At 39.0% G+C, this 20,126-nt stretch overlaps 1 protein-coding gene across 2 annotated transcripts in view; it reads left to right on the top strand.

Annotated features, from left to right (window-relative positions):
• The window catches only part of dagla (diacylglycerol lipase, alpha), a 190,646-nt gene that overhangs the window by 130,057 nt on the left and 40,463 nt on the right, over positions 1–20,126 (top strand). For both annotated transcript variants that reach the window (XM_052029291.1, XM_052029292.1), the window contains 6 exons: positions 1,524–1,601; positions 9,821–9,945; positions 10,777–10,936; positions 13,406–13,489; positions 15,148–15,225; positions 17,551–17,631. In XM_052029291.1, coding sequence (XP_051885251.1) covers positions 1,524–1,601; positions 9,821–9,945; positions 10,777–10,936; positions 13,406–13,489; positions 15,148–15,225; positions 17,551–17,631 — 606 coding nt within the window. The remainder of the gene's footprint in view (positions 1–1,523; positions 1,602–9,820; positions 9,946–10,776; positions 10,937–13,405; positions 13,490–15,147; positions 15,226–17,550; positions 17,632–20,126) is intronic.

Below are 20,126 nucleotides of genomic sequence, written 5' to 3'. Positions count from 1 at the left end.
ACTCAACCTTTGGTTGATTGAGGGAAGGCTATTTGAAGAACAAAACCTCAGACTTGGCACAGAACCTATGGTCTACCAGCAACAATAATCCCTGCTTCCTTTGTGCTTCTGAGACTTGGACTCCTCACAGGAAGCAACTCAAGACACTGGAAAAACACCACCAATACTGTCTCTGCAAAATCCTCTAAATTCTTTGGAAGGATACACAAATAAATATCAGCATCCTCTCCTAAGCTAACAACTCCAGCACTGATTCCCTAAATACACTCAGTCAGTTATATAAGGTAGGGAGATTACTAGGTGGAAAAAGAAAAAAATATTTCAGGGATGTGCTCAAAGCTTCCTTGAAGAAATTGAACATTCCCACTGACTCCTGGGAGCCTTTGGTCCATGACTACTTGAAATGGAGAAGGAACATTTTGGATCCTATTTAGATGTGACGGCTGTAAGATCAGAGAATGTTACTTATATAAGAAGGGGTTTATTAACAAAAGGAATTTGAACATCAGAGGTTATAAAGGCAAACGTTTTTCCATTGATCCATTCAAGAATTTACTTTAGTACTTAACAGTATGATTATAACCGTGATTTTAATTGATCAACACACCTTCTTTAAATCAAATATAAAAGTAAGGAAGTGTTGATGATGCTTATGAAAGTAAGGAAGTGTTGATGAGGCTTTACGGGGCATTAGTGAGGCCTCATCTGGAATACTGTTTGCAGTTTTGGGCCCCATATCTAAGGAAGGATGTGCTGATGTTGGAGAGGGTTCAGAGGAGATTTACGAGGATGATTCCCGGAATGAAAGGGCTTACATATGATGAGCGTTTGTCGGCTCTTGGACTGTACTCACTGGAGTACAGTTGAGTGAGAGGGGACCTCATAGAAACATTTAAAATGTTGAAAGGACTGGACAGAGTAGATGTGGCCAAGCTGTTTCCCTTGATGGGTGAGTCCAGGACCAGAGGGCACAATCTTAGAATTAGAGGGTACAGGTTTAAAACAGAGATGAGGAGAAATTTCTTTAGCCAGAGGGTAGTGAAATTATGGAATTCTTTGCCATGTACAGCAGTGGAGGCCCAATCATTGGAGGCATAACTATCTATCTCCTCTTTAAATGATTAGTCAAGGTATCAAGGGATATGGGGATAAGGCTGGAAATTAGGGTTAGAATAGTCCCCCCCCCCCCCATTTCTCATTTTTTTCCCCCTTTTCTTTGGAGCAGACTCGATGGGCCGAATGGCCTACTTCTGCTCCCTTGTCTTGTGAACTGTGTGTAAAATATGAAAAAAAGTAAAATGTTGGATGGACATCATAGAAGGATTATGAAGGCTGGAAATTTCAGAATGCATTTGGAGAAATGCAAATAAATCATCATCTGAAAGTGAAAGTTAGATAATATTTTGTATCTAGTCCTTCAATGGTACAGACTAAACAAAGGCTTGATGAACATGGAGAAAAGCCCATGATGTTGGAATATTCTTATTAAAGTAGCAATTTTATAATTTTTCTTTTTCTCTCAGGCAAATAATGATATTTTGGCCTTTTTATCGGGAATTCCAGTCACCAGGAATACAAAGTACCTTGACTTGAAGAATGCCGTGAGTGTTTGTTTTAAACATATTTGAGCACTGTGGAAGACCTTGGCCTGGTATATAAAGTTGTCTTGAGCTAAAGTAAGGACAATGAAATACGAGTAAATGATTTATTCTGACAGCCATATTTTTTCTTAGCATCAAGTTACTATATTGCCAGCATTCAGAGAACAAATTCAGTTATTAGATCTGCATAAAAGTTGTGATCATAGCTTCATTTGGGTAAAAGAACTATCTACTAGCCATAAGTGGAGCATCTTGAAGGTTTAGCAGGTTGATTCCTGGGACTTATCATGTGAGGAGAGATACAATAACTTTATTAGTCACATGTACATCGAAACACAGTGAAATGCATCTTTTGCTTAGTGTTCTGGGGGCAGCCTGCAAGGGTCGCTATGCTTCCAGCACCAACATAGCATGCCCACAACTTCCTAACCTGTATGCCTTTGGAATGTGGGAGGAAACCAGAGCACCCAGAGGAAACCCACAGAGACACAGGGAGAACATACAAACTCCTTACAGACAGTGGCCGGAATTGAACCTGGGTCGCTAGCGCTGTAATAGTGTTACGCTAACCGCTGCACCAGATTGGGTCGATTAGGCCTGTATTCACTGGAGATTAGAAGAGTGAGCGGGGATCTCATTGAAATTGTATGGAATTCTGATGAAGGTAGACAGAGAAGATGTAGGGAAGATGTTTAGCCTGGTCTAGAGCAAAGTCAGAGTCTCAGCTTATGGGGTAAGACATTGAGGACTGAGATGAGAAATGTCTTCACTAAGAGGGTGGTGAACCTGTGGAATTCTCTGCCCTAAAAGGAGTGGAGGTTAAGTCATTGAACATATTTAAGAAGGATAGGGATAGATTTCAAGGGGTATGAGGAGCAGAAATAATGCATTGAAATAGAGGTTCAGCCACGATTGTACTGAATGGCAAAGCAGACTTGAAGAACTGAATGACGTACTCCTGCTCCTATTTTCAGTTCATTGGAGCCATGTGGGTTCCCAGGGAAGCAATCCATTAATTCCACACCTTTTGCCTATCCCTCTGTAACCCTGCAACTCATTCTCACTCGCGCATATCCTTCAACTCCCCTTTCGATTCTTTCCATTAACCCACAGGGTAATTTATAGTAGTCAATTAAAAGGACGTTCCCAACAAAAACTGAGAAAATTTTTAATTTTGTCCTTTTACAAGAGTATCTGCCAATGACTAGAATGTAAAAGAATTTAAAATTTTCTTTCCCCCACCCTAACCTTTTTCCTCTCATTCTCCTGAAAACACATTTTAGTTGGTATGATCCTTAAGAAACCACAATTTTCTGGTATTATAATTGAATACCAAGTTTCATGTGAGCATTCACACTATGAAAGTTGATTTATCTCAATTTTTTGATTATTTGTTTTATTCAGACATTTCCCTGACTGTTGGTTGACAGCACTTGTCATTCTATTGTGAATGTTACATTGCAGTAAATTGATATAGAACTATTAATCCACTGATAGATCCCTGGCAGTCTTCCTTTATTTATAGATGGAAACCCTATGCTGAAATATTCTCAAATTCCCTGTTGTTCTGCCCTAATGCAAGAATTGTAAAGGTTAAAGGAACCTGCCAAAATCATGTCATTATAATGAAAAGAAACTGTTTTGATTCTTCCTCAGAGGAATATTTTGTTTTAATATAGAATGATTTTATTGCATCGCTTTGTTGCATTGAGAAAATGGTGGATTCAATATATCCATCAAAGTGGAAATGTTTTAAATTGTGGACCAGACATTGAACTAGAATGATAATTGTAGCAAAGCAGTGCCCTCTGCTGGGAGAGAAAAGCGATCCATTTGGTTTATAAACTTTTTGTTGACATTGAATCCTATGGCACAGACAAGTGCATTTTGCCTGTGCCAGCACTCTGAAGGAGCAATCCAACAATTCCATTCCCATTCCCTGTAACCATGTATTTATTTTTTTTCTTCCTTTAGAGGCATGTATCTAATGACATTTTGAATGCTAGCTAAATCTGATTCCAGCTACCTTTTCAAAGTAATGCAATCCAAATTATTATAATTTGCAGCATAAATGAATATCTTTTCATTTCCTAACTTAAATATGTCCTTGGGTTATCAACCCTTTTGCCAGGAGAAGCAGTTTAAGAAGACCCATCCAAGCTTTTCTAGTCCCCAAGACAGGAATTCCTCATCCCTGGTACCATTCTAATCATGATTGTAGTATTAGAAATCTATAGTCTCTCACACTTTATTGCACCAAATCTTGCTGTTATGGCCAGTCACCTGTCTTCTCACCATGCCCATGCTTACTTGATATGGATGTAGAAAGCTCATCTTGCTGTTCCCAAGGGTCCTGGACTCTTGTGGTGTAGTCTGAAAAGTCGTTGGCTCACCTTTTGTGCCCTGAGGAAGCCTATGTCTCCAATAAGCCTCTGAAAGTTATGACAGCTTTGCTGACAGTTAGAACTGTGAAGGTCACTGAGTAATTTAATGACAGATTTTAAAACTTTTAACAGTAACCTATTTTTGAAAAAATAAAGATTATTTAACTTTTTTAAAATTAAAAAAATATCTGAAAGTCCCTCAAAAAAGATTAAAAGTAAAAACAAACTAAACCAAAATAATTTATAAAAAGGAACTTGCTCTTTGCTGTATAGCTTTAACTCCTGAATCCCTGGTGAAAGAGGTTTTGGATACTACACCAGATCTAACCTTGATCCATCTGGGATTCAACAGTGTTGCAAAGTGACAGATTCAATCTACTGAATCTGTTGATAAATTCTGATTTTTTTTTTCATTTGATCAACCATGCACCTAAGTCCCAGGCTATCCTTCACTGGCTATCAATACCTGGGCTGACATCTTGTTTATGTACATCAAGAACATGCATTAATTCTTGAGGGAACAATGTATTGCGCTTAATCTCTATTCTTCCAGCTTTGTTGCATATCTCCCTCCTCAATACATCTTCTGTAACAGTCTTGCCTAGACCCGATCCACCTCTGGATGGAACGCACGGCAAGATCTTGGATAAAATCAAGGAAAACATGATAAGAAAATCTCCAGTGATACACTTGCTATATTAGTTATGGGGCAATGGAGGTCTCAATGCAACAAAACAATGACCCAAACAAGAACCTCATTACCAACTCCATGGAACTAGCTCCTGGACCTGCCACACGATGCATGGGCAGCTCTATAATGGGTACGAATTGGTCAAGGAAAATGTGGTTACCAGTGGAATCTCAAATCAAGCCCTAAATGTGACTACAACAACACAAGTCAGATAACATAAAATGTCAATGATTGACAACTGGATCTTTTGCAAGGCAGATGCCATCACCTCACTGTGAAACTGACCCTAGTATTTAAGTTGCTGCCACAACCATATGATTTATATACAAAAAAAAACTGCTTTGACTGTTTGGATTATGCTTGGAATCCCAAAGCCAACCCACCATGCTCTTGACCAACACAGCCCTTTCTTACTGCTGCGTAGTTTCTGTTTGTAACTCTGTGATTGGCTTTGGGCTGCTATGTTAAGATGCTCCATATAATTTGCAGTTTGTGACATCTAAATATCTGTTATTTTAATATGTAACGTTGTAACAATAATGGATCATTGAGTAGTTACAGGTTGCCTAATTGCAATATTCAGTGATGTGCGCATGAAGCTTCTGAGATTTATAATCATCAGAACTAAAAATAAAATACATCCTTGAAATTCAGCAATTTTTAAAATTACTTTTTTTTAACTTTTATCTACAGCGTGGTAACAGGCCCTTCCGGCCCAATGAGTCCGTGCCGCCCATTTTAAACCCAAATTAACCTACCCGTACATCTTTGCAATATGGGAGGAAACCGGAGCACCCGGAGGAAACCCACGCAGACACGGGAGAACGTACAAACTCCTTACAGACAGCGACGGGAATCGAACCCTGATCACTGGCGCTGTAATAGCGTTGTGCTAACCATTATGCTACCATGCTTGTTAGTGGTGATTGTTAGTATTCAGGTTGCAAATCAGCAATTTGAAATGAAATAGTATTAGTTGAGTGTAGATTTAGTTTCAACAGAATTCTCTGCATTTTTATATAACCTCTGCTGTGTCCATTGCATTTGTACACTTTTTTGAAATTGCTTGCAATGTGGGATGGTTATAACTTAAATTCCAGCACAACCTCAAAATATTAATGGTCACCTGTTGTAAATATTTTAGTGACAGGAAAAAAATAGCGATCTCAATGAGCCATACCCCTATAGACAGATCAACCTTCTCATTATAATCCCTTCTCCAGCATGAAGTTCATCATCTGTTCAATCAATTTATACTCCTGCTTTTATGACTGTAATGATAGTGGGCAAGCTATTGTGTTTAGTACACCAGCTGATTTCATCACTTAAGTAACTAAATCAAATTTGCATCACATTACCAGATGAGACTGCGTCTCTTCCAAGTAGTAGCTGATTTGTGCACAAAGTACTGATAATGCCATTCCATTCCCTTGAGAAATGAAAGCATGTAATATTCCAGTAACCTCTGTGCTTGAATTAGGGTCTTCAGTATGTTACCAAGCAAGGAAGAAATTAAATGCAATGCAAATTTATCGCAGGAGAAGATTGTGAAGTGTAAATTATATAGGAGCTTTTTAACTTTTGTCAGCCAGAAGGCGGGTTCAAAGTTTTTTATTTGCATTCGTTATAAGCAGCAATCCTAATTCCTCTATTAGAAATCTTTCAGCCCAGCACACTTGCTGGAGACTAATCTCATTCAAGCTATGGTCTAACATCCTACTTACCACACTAATGCTGACCCTATGCGCTCTCCCAGCACTATACTGTCCTTAACAACTGTCAGTTCATTTATCAACAGAATCCTTGTCATCTGCGCATTTGTTGTGAATGATTGCATCAACATTTTAGCTTTCACAGAAGCATGACTTATGATAATTTTGCCCTAAAGCTTCCTTTTCTGGCAACATCTTCTGTCTCTTGTCTTACCCGGACCTTGGTGTTTTCATCATGTCAAATCACATCTTGATCTGTTTGATGTACTCTTTTCAACACCTTTCCTTATTCTAGCACTCTTACTTCATAAAAATAATTACCTCCCATCACCACCAAAGTAACTCCAATTCACTTACCCTGTACTTACAATGAAATGTCTGCAGTCACTGAGCTGAACCATGCCATCCACTCTGGCTGCTGTAGTCTCCAATAAACCCATTACTCTTATCCTGATCATTCCCCCTCTGCAACATCTATTCTCCCTTCAACCTAATGTATGCAATTTGTGGGATTTTGCAAACTTTTGTTTATCCATTCAAAACCAAATCTGCCTGGACCACAGGAAGCACTCTTGTGCAAAGTTGATCACTAGTCCTAGCTCATCCTGCAATAGAAATATAACCCATAAACCACTCTCCCATCTCCTCAATCTTCCAACAACAACTGTAAGGGTCACATAGACATTGTTACCAAAATGTTGCCCGTGCTCCACACCTCCCATTAAACTACAGTTCCCCACTTTCCCTTCTTGGTTTGGTAATAAGGTTAACGTTTGTTTTGTACTCCAATGCTAGCCCACTTAAAATTTGCCATGATCATCTCCCTCCTCAATTAGAAACTCTTTATGCCTCCATTCTTGCAAACTACTACCCTGCCTCTGACCTCTCTTTCCTCTTTAAGGCCATTGTACTTGTGGTTACCCCGCATGTCTGTGCTCATCCAGTGCTATATTGAATCGTCAGCCTAAATTACTTGGTCTGGAGCAGGGTTTGAATGCACACCCTCAGCCCCAGTGGCAGTGATGCCAAACTTGAAGGAGTGGGATTTCTATTGGGAGTCATAGCAAATGCTCTGTGACTTTTGGGAGATCTATTCTGGTCCTGGAGCAAGGGCAAAAACCTGATTGGAGGAATTCAGTCACGGTGTTCTGGGAAAGGAAAGCATTGACATGTGAAGCAACCATGAAATTAAAAAGAAAATTAGAATAAAAAGCTCTACATTTTGTTTGGCAATGTTGAGCACTACTCAAAGTACAAGATCACAAGACAAGGGAGCAGAAGCAGGCCATTCGGCCCATCGAGTCTGCTCCAAGGAAAAGGGAAAAAAAGAAATGAGAAACGGGGAATGGGGGGGGGAGCGGGGGAAGAAAGAAAAAAAACCTATTCTAATCCCAATTTCTGGCCTTATCTCCATATCCCTTGATACCCCTACTATTTAGATATCTATCTATCTCTTCCTTGAACTGCTGTACGTGGCAAGGAGTTCCACAAATTCACCACCCTCTGGCTAAAGAAATTTCTCCTCATCTCTGTTTTGAAGCTGTACCCTCAAAATAGTGCCATAGGATCTTTTATATCCACATTAGAGGAAGGGTAGGGCCTCAGTTTAATTTTTTAAAAAAATTAGAAAAAAAAGCATGAAAAAATATTGGTGAGCAAAATCAATAAAAGCGTAAGGACTGATGCTAGAAATCAGTCCTGGTCTTGACCTGAAGCGTCAGTCATCCCTTGCCTCCACAGATACTGCCTGACCCGCTGATTTCTTCCAGCATTTTGTTTTTCTACTCCAGGTTCCAGCACCTGCGGTCTCTTGTGACTCTGTATAAAGCACAAGTTAGGCTACAACTAGAACGCTGCATTCAGTTCTGATCACCAAGTTGCAGGGTGGGTTTAATTGAGGAATGTAAGAGGATGGGAGGCAAATTCAGGAAGGATTGAAAACGCCTATATTCTGTAGCAGAGGGGCCAATAACGAGAATGCATAGGTTTAAGGTAATGGGTAGAAGGACTGAGTGGAAACTGAGTAAGTTCTTTTAACTCAAAGAATGATGGGAGTCTGAAACTCTGTTGGAAAGGATGATTAGGCAAAAACCTTTCAAAAAGTACTCGGATGAGTACTTGTGCTGTAACCAGGAGGTAACAGACTGCGAGCTGAAAGTAGGATTAATTTCAGTTACTTTTAATTGGTATATGGCTGAATAATCTCTTTCAATGCTGCAAATCTCTATGATTATATAACTTGGTTATTACTACACACTCATGACCAGTCGACTTTGCTGTATTCTCTGCAGAAGTGAAGTTGTCTAACATTCAGCTGCCTGTTGCATGACTCCAGATTCTGTTCATCCCATCACCTTTGTGTTCACTGATCGATCTTGATTTTAGTGCTCTCAACCTTGTTTTCAAATCCCTTCCTGGCCTTGTCTCACAATATCTCTGTAACCTTTCCTAGCCTTCCAGCCCTCCAAGATTTCTTTGCTCCTCTAATTGTGGCCATGTGCACACCTCTGGTTTTAAACATTCCACTAACACTTGTATAGGCCCTATATTCCAGAAACCTCTTTGGTCCTCTCAGCATCTGTACTTTCCCTTCCTCCTCAAAACTCAGATCTTTGATCAAGTTTTTGGTCATTTGCCCTCATATAATCCCCTTAAGTGTGCCTGTGTTGAATTTTGTTTGATGTTCCAGTGAAGCTTTTCAGGATAGTTTACTATGTTATCTCTACTATGCAAATATATTAGAGAAACAAAGGACTTCAGATGCTGGAATCTAGAGGAAAAACACTATGATGCTGGAGGAACTCAGCAGGCCAGACAGCATCCACGGAGAAAAGCAGGCGGTCAACATTTCGTGTCAGGACCCTTCTTCAAGACTGAAGATAGGAAAAGGGGAAACCCAATATATAGGAGGGAAAAGCAGAGCAATGATAGGTGGACAAAAGAGGTGGGGGGGACAGGGTGGGCACAGGGTGGTGATAGGTAGATGCAGGTAAGAGATAGTGATAGGCAGGTGTGGGGGAGGTGGGTCAAGGGTAAGGAGAGAAAGGAAAAAAAGTAGAAAAAGAGGCTAGGAAAGGGAAGAAGAGAAGAAGCCTGGTGGGGGTGGGGGAAGGTTGTGGGGGGGGGGGGGGGGGGGGGTTGTGGGATTACTTAAAGTGGGAGAATTCAATGTTCATGCCGTTAGGCTGCAAGGTTCCAAGATGGAAAATGAGGTGCTGTTCCTCTAGTTTGCGCTTGGAATTCCCCTTTTCCTATCTTCAGTCCTGAAGAAGGGTCCAGACCCAAAACGTTGACTGCCTGCTTTTCTCCACGGATGCTGCCTGGCCTGCTGAGTTCCTCCAGCATTATCATGTTCTTATGCAAATATATTGTTGTTTACCAAAAAAAATACATTTTTAGTCCTTGAGAAAGTAATTTTTACTTTCTTTTTAGCAAGAAATGCACATGTATAAGGAGGTATGCTACTACATGCACTTTGCACTGGCTGCCTACGGCTGGCCCTTGTACTTAATGCGAAACCCAACCTGTGGAATCTGCAAACTGGCCAGCTCATGCTCGTGAGTAGCATTTATTTTATAAATGTGATGAAATTGATTTAATAAATACAAAATAATGTAGCCTACAGGTTTTGAACTATTATGTTGTTTATTGATTGTTCAATAGTGTACATAAATGTGTTTAAGCTAACAAAGATAGGAACAGGGTACCTTCAGTTATCTTCTCACTTTGGGTCAGGTATAAAACTAAAACAACTCATCTTGTTCTGAGAATGTTCCCAATGTTACTGTCCTCATTCCTCTCCTACTTAATTTGCCCTAATTATTATCTTGTTTATTATTCCTTTTTTTTTCTTCCTCTGCTAAGCCAGTGTCATCCTCCTGTTGCTTCAAATATCTGAATATTTACATTTAATTATTTTGAATGAATATCAGCATTAAAAGTTGTGAACAAATGCACAAAGCTTAGCTACCTGGTTTGAATATCAACCCATGTGAATGTGCTTTAAAAAAAAGCTGTGTGTACGAGATTAGTTTCCTATATTTACTAATGAGGAAATTATGGAGCCCAATGTACAATGCAGCAGTTAGAAATAATTTATTGTGTGCTTTTAAGTCTTAATCCACAGTGGGGATGCTGTAAAGCTGAGCTGTTTGGTCTGAAAATAGGTAGTCATCCCTCTGTTAATGTAGAATGCCACCAAACATTGGGACATTGAATACGCTTGTTCTGTACACCATTGTAACAGAGCATTGCTCAACAATGACCATTAGTTCAGTGGGTGCTGATTAACAAGTTATTCTATAAGTTCAATAGCATGTGTGCAACTGAAAAGTAGGTAAATCATGATTTATTAAATTTTAATTGGATAATTTTCTTCCATTTGCCAGCTGTTGCTGTTTCTGTCATCCTTTGCGACCCAGGTATGTGCCAAGTGTGACAGTTGAGGAAGACAACTGTTGCAACTGCAATGTCATTGCCATCAAACGTCACTTTCTGGATGAGAATTTTTCATCAGTAGACATCGTATATACTTCTTGCCATGATGCGGTACGTTACTTCATAGTAATTATGAGGATTGGCCAGGAAATTGGGTAAAATCTTCCCTGCCCTCCATTTCTAATAGTATGGCTAGATCTTTTATCTATCCCTGAGAGGGCAAGTGGGACCTCAATTCAACATCTCATCCAAAACATGGCACCTCTAAAGTGCATCTTTCCTTTGGTATTGAATTGAAGTGACACCCTAGCTTATGTGCTCAAGACTCTGGAGAGAGGCTTGACCCCTTAGTATCTCTTGAGAGTGAAAGTACAACCATCTGCCCTAAGCTTGATCTTCTTTCTTGTATTGCAAGAGGTTTGGGCATCCGTTATTTCTCTGCAACATTCAACAAATTATGATCTTATAAATATCATCATTTAAGTGATTAGTAATTTTCCCCACAAGAGATCATGTATTAGGCAGAAATAACCACTTCCAAACAATTTTTTTCCATTCATAGGATATCAGCATATCTGACAAGACCAGCTTTGATTGACCATCCCTAATCTTCCTTGAACTGAGTGGCTTGCTTTGCCAAATCAGAGGGCAATCAACCAAATTATTGTAGGCCTGGAGTGATGTACAGGGCCAACAATAATGGGTAGGGTAGTGTAATTTTTAAGTTATTGGACTAGCAGCTAGAGTTCCAGACCATTGATCCAGAGGTGTGTATTTGAATCCCTCCGCCACCACTACAGAATTTAAATTCCAATAATTAAATCAAATCTGGAATTTAAGGCAGAAAGCCAGCCTCAATAATTATAATCAGAAAACTAACAGATTGTCATAAAAATCCATCTGTTCACCAATGTCCTTCAAAGAATGAAACCTGCCATCCTTACTGAACTCTAAACTGCCTCTTCAGTTAAAAGGCAATTACGGATAGGTCATCAGTGCTGTGCTGCCAGTAATATCACAACTAATAAATAGAAGAAAGGAGTGGTTAGGAAAGGCAGATTTCCTACCTGAAAGGACATTAGTGAATCAGATGCATTTTGTGTATGAGATTTTATTTGATCACATTTCTTGGTTGTCACTTGCAGTTTGAACTCTTGTCTCTTAATCATACATTACAGTAGAAAACCATAGAACTACTCATCCAAATGCTGTTGATCAATATAATATTGTTATATGTTCATCTACTGAATTTGCTATTTTACAATTCGTAGCATTTTCATCTCAATAAATGTTATATTTTCTGCTTTTTTTAAATTGTTAATATATTACAAACAGATATCAATCTATATATGTTATAGTGATCTCCAAGTGTGTTGGAGTAATAATAGGAATTACATCCAAAAGTCTGGAAAATCTGCCACTCCAGCACCAACAAAGTCCTGAGTTTACTGGATTATCGGAGTTTTACTATTTATAAGTGTAACATCACTTCAGGTGGAAAACCTACATAGCCTGATTTCTTCTTCCAACCCAGGCTCTACTCACCAAAATGAAAATAAAAAGAATTGGGTCCAAAACAATTACATTTAAATTTTTGTCTTATTGATGAAAAATGGTGAAAGGCCTATAGTGCAGGACACCAGCGAATTTGAAAAGACAAAAAGTGAAGGCGAGATATAACAGCAAGTATTTATTATTTGATCATGTTTGGATTTAAATCTGGAAGAGAAAAGATGATTCTTAAATATGAGATATACAGAATATTGACGCCTTAGAAACAAAAGCAAGAAGTTGCTTATATATGGCACCATTCACATTCTCAGGAAACCACTTCATTGTGTGAACTTCTTTTGTTGTGTTGGCAAATGTGGCAGCTAATTTCTATACATTATGGTAAAACAAACAGCAATCAAGTAAATCACCAGTGAGCTTATTTTTGATGGCGTTACAGTAGAAATATGGACCATGGCACCAGAAGAACTCACTATTGCTCTTTAAGTAACGTCAAGTGATCTATAACATCCCCATCAACAGAGGGATGTTAAATGTCTGATCCAAAAGATAGTCATTGTGATAAAGCAAGACATCCTTGATACTGCACCGAAGTGTCAGCTTGAATCATGTGCTCTAGGCTTTGTAGTTGTGCTTGTATCCATGAACTTGTGACTCAGACAAGGTCATTAGTATGATGCTAAATTGAAAACCAGAATTAGAACAGGAGCCTGCTTGAACAGGAGCAACTTATAACAATGTAATAAGTTGGGAAAAGTATGTATGATGAATTATTTGAAGCTTAGAAAGGACATCATAGGATATTTCAGACAAGCAAAGTTCTTGTAATTGAAGTAGTTTTAATGCAAAGAAGCTTCACTCCTGTTTTTAAAGCAGGTTTGCTTTATTTTTAAATAATGGAATGAACCAGTAAATCATTGAGATTAAAAGCCATGAAATATACAAAATATTAACTAGTTGTTGTGGAATCCATCTAGTGGCTTTTTGGGAAAATCTCCTAGCTTCTTCCAGTTTCGCTTTATGACAAAACAGTGGTCATTGGTATTATATTAATTTTATTCTCTTTAGGTGTTTGAGACGCCATTCTATGTTGCCGTAGATCACATGAAGAAAAAGGTGGTGATTAGTATTCGGGGGACCCTTTCACCTAAGGTGAGGAATTATAAATATTCTAAATTGTCAGTTGATGACTAAGATTCTGAGTTGCTCAGAAAGCTGGGGATCCCCTGTAACAAAGTTCAAATTATGATACCATCAGCACCTGAAGAATGGTTGTCTTCTAACTTTCAATACTTAAATAATTTATTGTCATACAAAAGCATCTCTTGCATCAAGCTATTTTATTTGTGTTTGTTCATTTTGTGACTGTTCCTTTTACAGTGTTTGTCCAGACACAAGCATACAGTTGGGACATGCATAAAGGGTCCTAGATGCACAAAACCATTCCAATACATAACTTAAAATGCATTGGGAGGTGTGGAAACAAACACACTTATCTATAATGTTAACAGAAATACTGAGTTACATGCTTATCAGACAGATAGTGTAAAAAAAACACACTTTGTGGGCAACGTCCTATGCAGAAATGACAGCCTGACAGGCTTGCACTGCCACATAGAGCACTACAACACAGGAACAGGCCCTTCGGCCTATCTAGTCCATGCCATATGATCTTCTGCACACCTCAGAGCCCTACCATTTACTGTGTAAGTCTTACCCTGGTTTGTCCTCCCAAAGTGCAACACCTCACACTTGTCTGCATTAAGTTCCATCTGCTATTCTTCAGCCCATTTATTTAGTTGGTCAAGATCACGCTGCACGCTTTGATAGCCTTCCTCGCTGTCCACTACGGCCCCAATCTTTGTGTCATCTGCAAATTTGCTGACCCAATTTACCACGTTATCATCTAAATCATATGTGGCCAGATATGTATGCACACATTTCTAGATACCACTGTTTGTCCACACCTACATATAGCCAGATAAGGTCAGGTAACCAACAAACGTGTGCAAACAATTTAGAATAAAATATGTTGAAAGTCTCATTGCAGTCTTTTTTTAGAGTACAATGTTTAGGCTGTGAACAAATTGTCTTCCAAATGCATCATGCACTGAGGACTTAAGATAATAGCAGTATTCATAAATACTGAATGTTACAGATTAGCAGGGAGCAGGGTGAAAAGTAGGTAATCCATGCAGGTCATTAATATCAGGGAGTCATGAACAGATTTTTGGTCTTTACCCCTTCCTGTCTTCAGTATTTTTTTCTTTAATTACTGGTTGTTAATTTCAATATATTATTCTGGTTTAGCATGGCATATTGACTTCAATCTGGGATTCTGAAGTTGTCATCTTGTGATTTTTGAAGTTTTAACAGGAGGTTATTGGGTAAAGTCGCTGTTATACAGACTAGAATATCTCAGATTTGAAGTCTGGTTAATATGAACTTAATGATCCATAACTGCATCAGAAATTTTGAGAATAATGTTATTACTATTAACTTCAGATTCTCAAAGTATATGATTTGCTATCTGATGATTTATGGTTGGAAGAACACTTCTACCCATTTGAGAAGAGACCCAAGGTTGGTCATAACCATTGTGCTGAAAAAGCCTGTTATTAAATTGCCTGGGTTGACAATTAAGTTGATTATGTGGGTAAAGGAATTGTTATCTACCTAAACCTGTAACAAAATCCAAGGAAGTAAAGAAAATGAAACAAATAGAGCAAAAACTAGCTAAGACTGGCAACCAAAGACATGCTTTTATATGTATTTATACATGTTCTGAAGTGTTCTAATTCTGCTGACAGGATGCTCTGACTGATTTGACTGGAGATGCTGAACGATTACCAGTAGAGGGACATCATGGAACTTGGCTTGGTCATAAGGTGAATAGAATTTTGTCATTTGAAATAGCCATGAAGAAAATACCAGACTTTTATTGATCTTCAATACCTGAATAATTCATTTTGTTAATTAAGCAAATTACATAGCATCCTTCCCCGTACAAACACATTTACTCTTTATCAAGTGGAAGTTAAATGATAATATTTACATCTTTATAAAGTAATATATCTTTTAGTTTATTGTGAGCAGTGTTGAATAGTGAGTATATAGACTTTGTTTAAAATTTTGTAAATTCAATGTTATTATTAGGAGTGGAACACTCTAATGTAGATATCCAATGTCTCTTATTCTCAGATCAAATATTTCAATCAAAATAAAATACTCATTTTTTCATAGTATCATCAGGTAGCATTAATAAAATGATTGAGAGGAGCTCTTAGCTCAGAAAGCTAGTTTATTGCACTGATTATTAATTCACCATTATAATGATAGCTGCTTTGGATTGAGGAGGTTATTTTGCTCATCATAAATACAATTCTTCCAGCCAGGATTTTTAATATATTTTAAATATTATTAAAACTTACGCCTGCAATATCATTATCTGACAGAATATTTCAGACTCTTTGCAGTCTTTCTTTCAGATCATTAACTTCACCTGGCTTTCTTCCATTTTGTAGTGTGTCTTTTTTGTGATTTGCTTTTCCTGTATTTTACATCCCTATTTTACAAACTTAAAAATACTTCTTTAAAATTTGTATTTCTTGATTTATTAATCTTCTTTCTCTTTCTGTGTCTATAAGTGTTTTATTTTCTCTTTTAATTTAGTTGTTATAATTGAAAAGTACATGCATTTCAAATTACCAGTTAAAATTGTTTAACATCTGTGGTACAGTGATTAATTTGAGAAACCAAGCAAAGATGTGCTGAGCATCTAGACCTAATAAATGAGACACAAGAGAGGGTAGGTGGGTGGGGGAGGGGGGATGAAAGGGAGTGATGCAAGCAGCTGAGAGGTGATAGGTAGCAAAGGGCTGAAAAAGAAGGAACCTGGTAGGAAGGAGCAGTAGACCATGGGCAGGTAATGAGGGCAGGGGAGGGGAAAGAAAAGGGGTGAGGGGTCCACGGGAATGAGGGAAGACAAAGGGGAAAAAGAGAGGGTGGGGAAGAGGGGCGGGGTTACTGAAAGTTAGAGAAATCGATGTTGAGGCCATCAGGTTGGAGACTGTCACCTCTCAGCTTCTTACCTCGCTCCTCATCCCCCCCTCCCTCACCCACCTACCCTTCCCCCCTCACCTGGACTCAGCTATCACCTGCCAGCCTGTGCTCCTCCCCCTCCCCGACCTTCTTATTTCTGGCTTCTGCCCCCTTCCTTTCCAGTCCCGATGAAGGGTCTCGACCCGAAACGTCAACTGTTTATTTCCCTCCATAGATGCTGTCTGACCTGCTCAGTTCCTCCAGCATTTTGTATGCGTAGACCTAGTTACAATAGTAAAGATTATTGCTTTCAAACAGACTGACTTTTCATAATTCACTGCTATTCCGGATAAAATGCACCCATTTGTAAGTACATGGCTCTTCCCTGCCATCTTTTCTCCTTTGAGAATTGTTAAACTTTACATTACAGAAGTAGCCAGTCTACACACTGCATCTCTGAAAAGACATTCCTCATATTCCCTCTCTTTGTAATCTTTCTCATTGCAGACAGCTTGATATAGCAGATATTGAAGATCAATAAAGTGTACATTTAGACCCACACAAACAACTTGCTATATAAGGAGGACAGTCAAGGGAGAGAGTGCCATGTATTTGTAGCTTGCTGCTATTGTGGATGCGACCAAAGAGGTTGAAATAATATAATATCGAATTGTCAAAAAGCACATTATTGGTAAAAAAAAAATTAGTCTACAAGTTTGGTGCTGGGTTGAAGCTAAATAAATGTCAGGTTTGCTGGGTTAATAATGAAAGAAGCCTCATTTGCCAATAAGGGTCTGATCCCAACATGGCTTGCAAGGAGTAGAAGTCGCTCTCCAAAAAAACAAACAAAATATGTAAGTAAAAAATGCCTTGAATAGTTCAACTGATTCTTCTCATGTATAAGGCAGAATCATCAGCTGTCACGAAGCATTCCCTTTCCTGACCAAGTGCTGCAATAGCAGGATTTCACCGACTGTCCTTTCACTAGAAATCTGATGACAGTGAAAATAGGAAGGTTTGAGTCGTGTATTTCAGGTTTGGAGGTAGATTTTAATTGTTCATTCATTTTCTTCTTTTTCTAATTTTTAACCACTCATTGTTATCAACCAAATCAAGAACTTGCTGTTGTTTCAGATTTTACTATTTTTACAAGAATTTTGCTCCCTTAACAGGGAATGGTTCTATCTGCTGAATATATTAAGAAGAAACTGGAACAGGAGATGATTCTCTCTCAAGCCTTTGGCCGTGACCTGGTAAGGTACAACTCATGTTGTAAAGTATAGGAAGAAATAAGCACAATGATTGGTGCTATTCTGAAGAGAGAGAAGGGGAGGGTTTCAACTATGCTTTAGTTGAATGTCAGATGTGATTTATTTTGGATAAAGGGCACCAATTTGAAATGTTAATCACTCCTTTTCTTGCAATTCGATGATGAAATCCCCTGCAGCTCCGTAATCCTCACTGACGTAAATGGGCTTTGGGATCCTGTGCCAGGTCAAACACCACCTGGGGAATCCTACATCAGCGAGATGCTGGAGAATTTAGAGTCCAATGGTGGACCACACTAAGAGATAAGGCATCACTTCTGGTGTGTAGGTTCGAACCATGTCTGACCACGCATGCATAGAGGTCCCAGACTTGCTGCACTTAACTGCTTAAATGCTAGCAGTTCTGAAGAGAACTAATGTCATTTACCAGCAAAATTCAGTCCATTGCATTGCTGCAGTTATAAAATCTGGGATTCCATTATTTAAAACATGACTGGTCAGATTTTTAACCTTCTGCTACTGTCTGTCTTTAAACATTTGTACCATGGAATTCACAAAGGTTGGTAGTGCTAATTTGCACAATATATTTGCCTTTGTGCATTGTTCTCACTTCTGAAAGGGGACAGGAATTCCAGACTTCGGAATCTAAGCCATGATGCAATTAAAATCTGTGATGCAAGATTAGCCTTGCTTGGAAGCTGGGCGTAGATTCCAATGGAGAAAAAACAGATATGGAAATGATAGGTAGAAAATTACTGAGTGAGTTTGGGAAACAGAGCAAACAAAGTTGGAAAATTTAGTTGGAAAATGTATAGTGAATAGATGAGCTGAGGGCCCAAATTGCTCATTCTTTTTGACAGATGTGAACACGAATGGCCTCCTGTGTCATAAATTTTCAATGAAGTGGCCAGAATTGAAACGTACTGTTTTGGATATGTTGGGGGAGATGGCCTCTTGGAGGAAAGCAGCAGCAGCCAAGCTTGTGGCACTTTAGCTGGCTCTGCACAGTGAAGATGAAGGAAGGAGCCTAGGTGAGCAGTAGTGGTGGGGGATTTATTAGTGAGGGAAACGGACAAGCACTTATGTGGGCGAGAGTGAGACTCCTGAATGGAATGTTACCTCTCTGGTGCCAGGGTCAGGGATGTCTTGGACTGGGTACAGAACATTCTGAAGGGGGAGAGAGGGCAGACAGAGATTGCAGTACACATTGGTACGAGCGACATAGGTAGAAAGAAGGATGAGGCCTGCCAAGTAAGTTTAGGGAGTTAGGCAGAATATTGTTAAAAGCAGGACCTCTGGGGTCATAATTTCAGGATTACTCCCAGTGCCATGTGCTAGTGTGGGTAGAGATAGGAGGATAGAATTCATGGCCAAAGAGGTGCTGCAAAGGAACTTGGATCACTGGATGGCTTCTGGGGCAGGTGGGACCTGTACAAGAAGGACAGGTTGCATCTAAACTGGAAGGGAACCAATATACTTGCAAGGAGGTATCAAAAATAAGAGGGCATAGATTTAAGGTGAGAGGAACAAGTTTTAAATGAGATTTGAGGGGAAAGTTTTTTTTTCACAGAGAGTGGTCGATATCTGGAACATTGCCAGAGGAGATGGTGGAGGCAGATACAGTCACGTTTAAGAGTCATTTAGACACTTGAATAGGCAAGACAAAGAACGATATGGATCTAATGTAGACAAATGGGATTAGTCTCGATGGCAAAAAAGTTGGCATGAATGTGATGTGCGAAAAAGTCTATTTGTGTGCTACAAGATGACTCTATGACTCTGAAGGAGGATTGAGATCCTGGCAGGTTAAAGAGCTGGAAGAGGTTATTAACTCAGTGCTTTTAGTACCCTTCCGTGTTTGTGAGAAACAAAGTCACGAGGAGATCTTAGACCAGTGGCTTGATGCTGCCAGGTTAGACATGATGTAGATCAGTCTGCACAGAGGTGATGGTGAGTGGATAAGGTACAGAGCAGAGGAGGTGAGGCAAAGTAAATGATGGAATGAATTGGTCTTGAAGGCGGTTGCTTTAGAAGATCACCCACATTGTTTCACATAAGGATCATTGCATTTAACAATTTGCTTTGAAAACTTAAGTAAACAGATTGTATTAGAAATATAGTATTAATAGCAGCAAATCACAAGATTTACATGCTGTATCACTGGAATAATCTGGTGGCAAGTTCTGAATTTGGTTGTACAGTTTCCTCGTGCATCATTCTTTACCTAGTGGATCCTTGGTGAAAATGGATGGTGCAATAACTGTAGCATCCAAGATATTTCACATTTCCCCTGTGAATAAATGACTCATGTAGACAAAAAAAGATTTTGGGACTAATTGTAAGTTTTCTGAGTTTGTGTTGCAGCAGTGATAGAGAGAGTTTAATTGGTTTCTCAATTCTTGTCAGCAGGGGAAAATTGTCATATGGCCACTGTCCAGATTGCTACAAATAGAGCTTTATGAATGCAGATAAAATTTTCA

Source organism: Pristis pectinata, chromosome 14 (assembly GCF_009764475.1).
Source record: "Pristis pectinata isolate sPriPec2 chromosome 14, sPriPec2.1.pri, whole genome shotgun sequence".
NCBI classification, from domain to species: domain Eukaryota; kingdom Metazoa; phylum Chordata; class Chondrichthyes; order Rhinopristiformes; family Pristidae; genus Pristis; species Pristis pectinata.
Note: the sequence above shows the minus strand (reverse complement) of the source record. Positions and strands in the feature narration are given on the sequence as shown.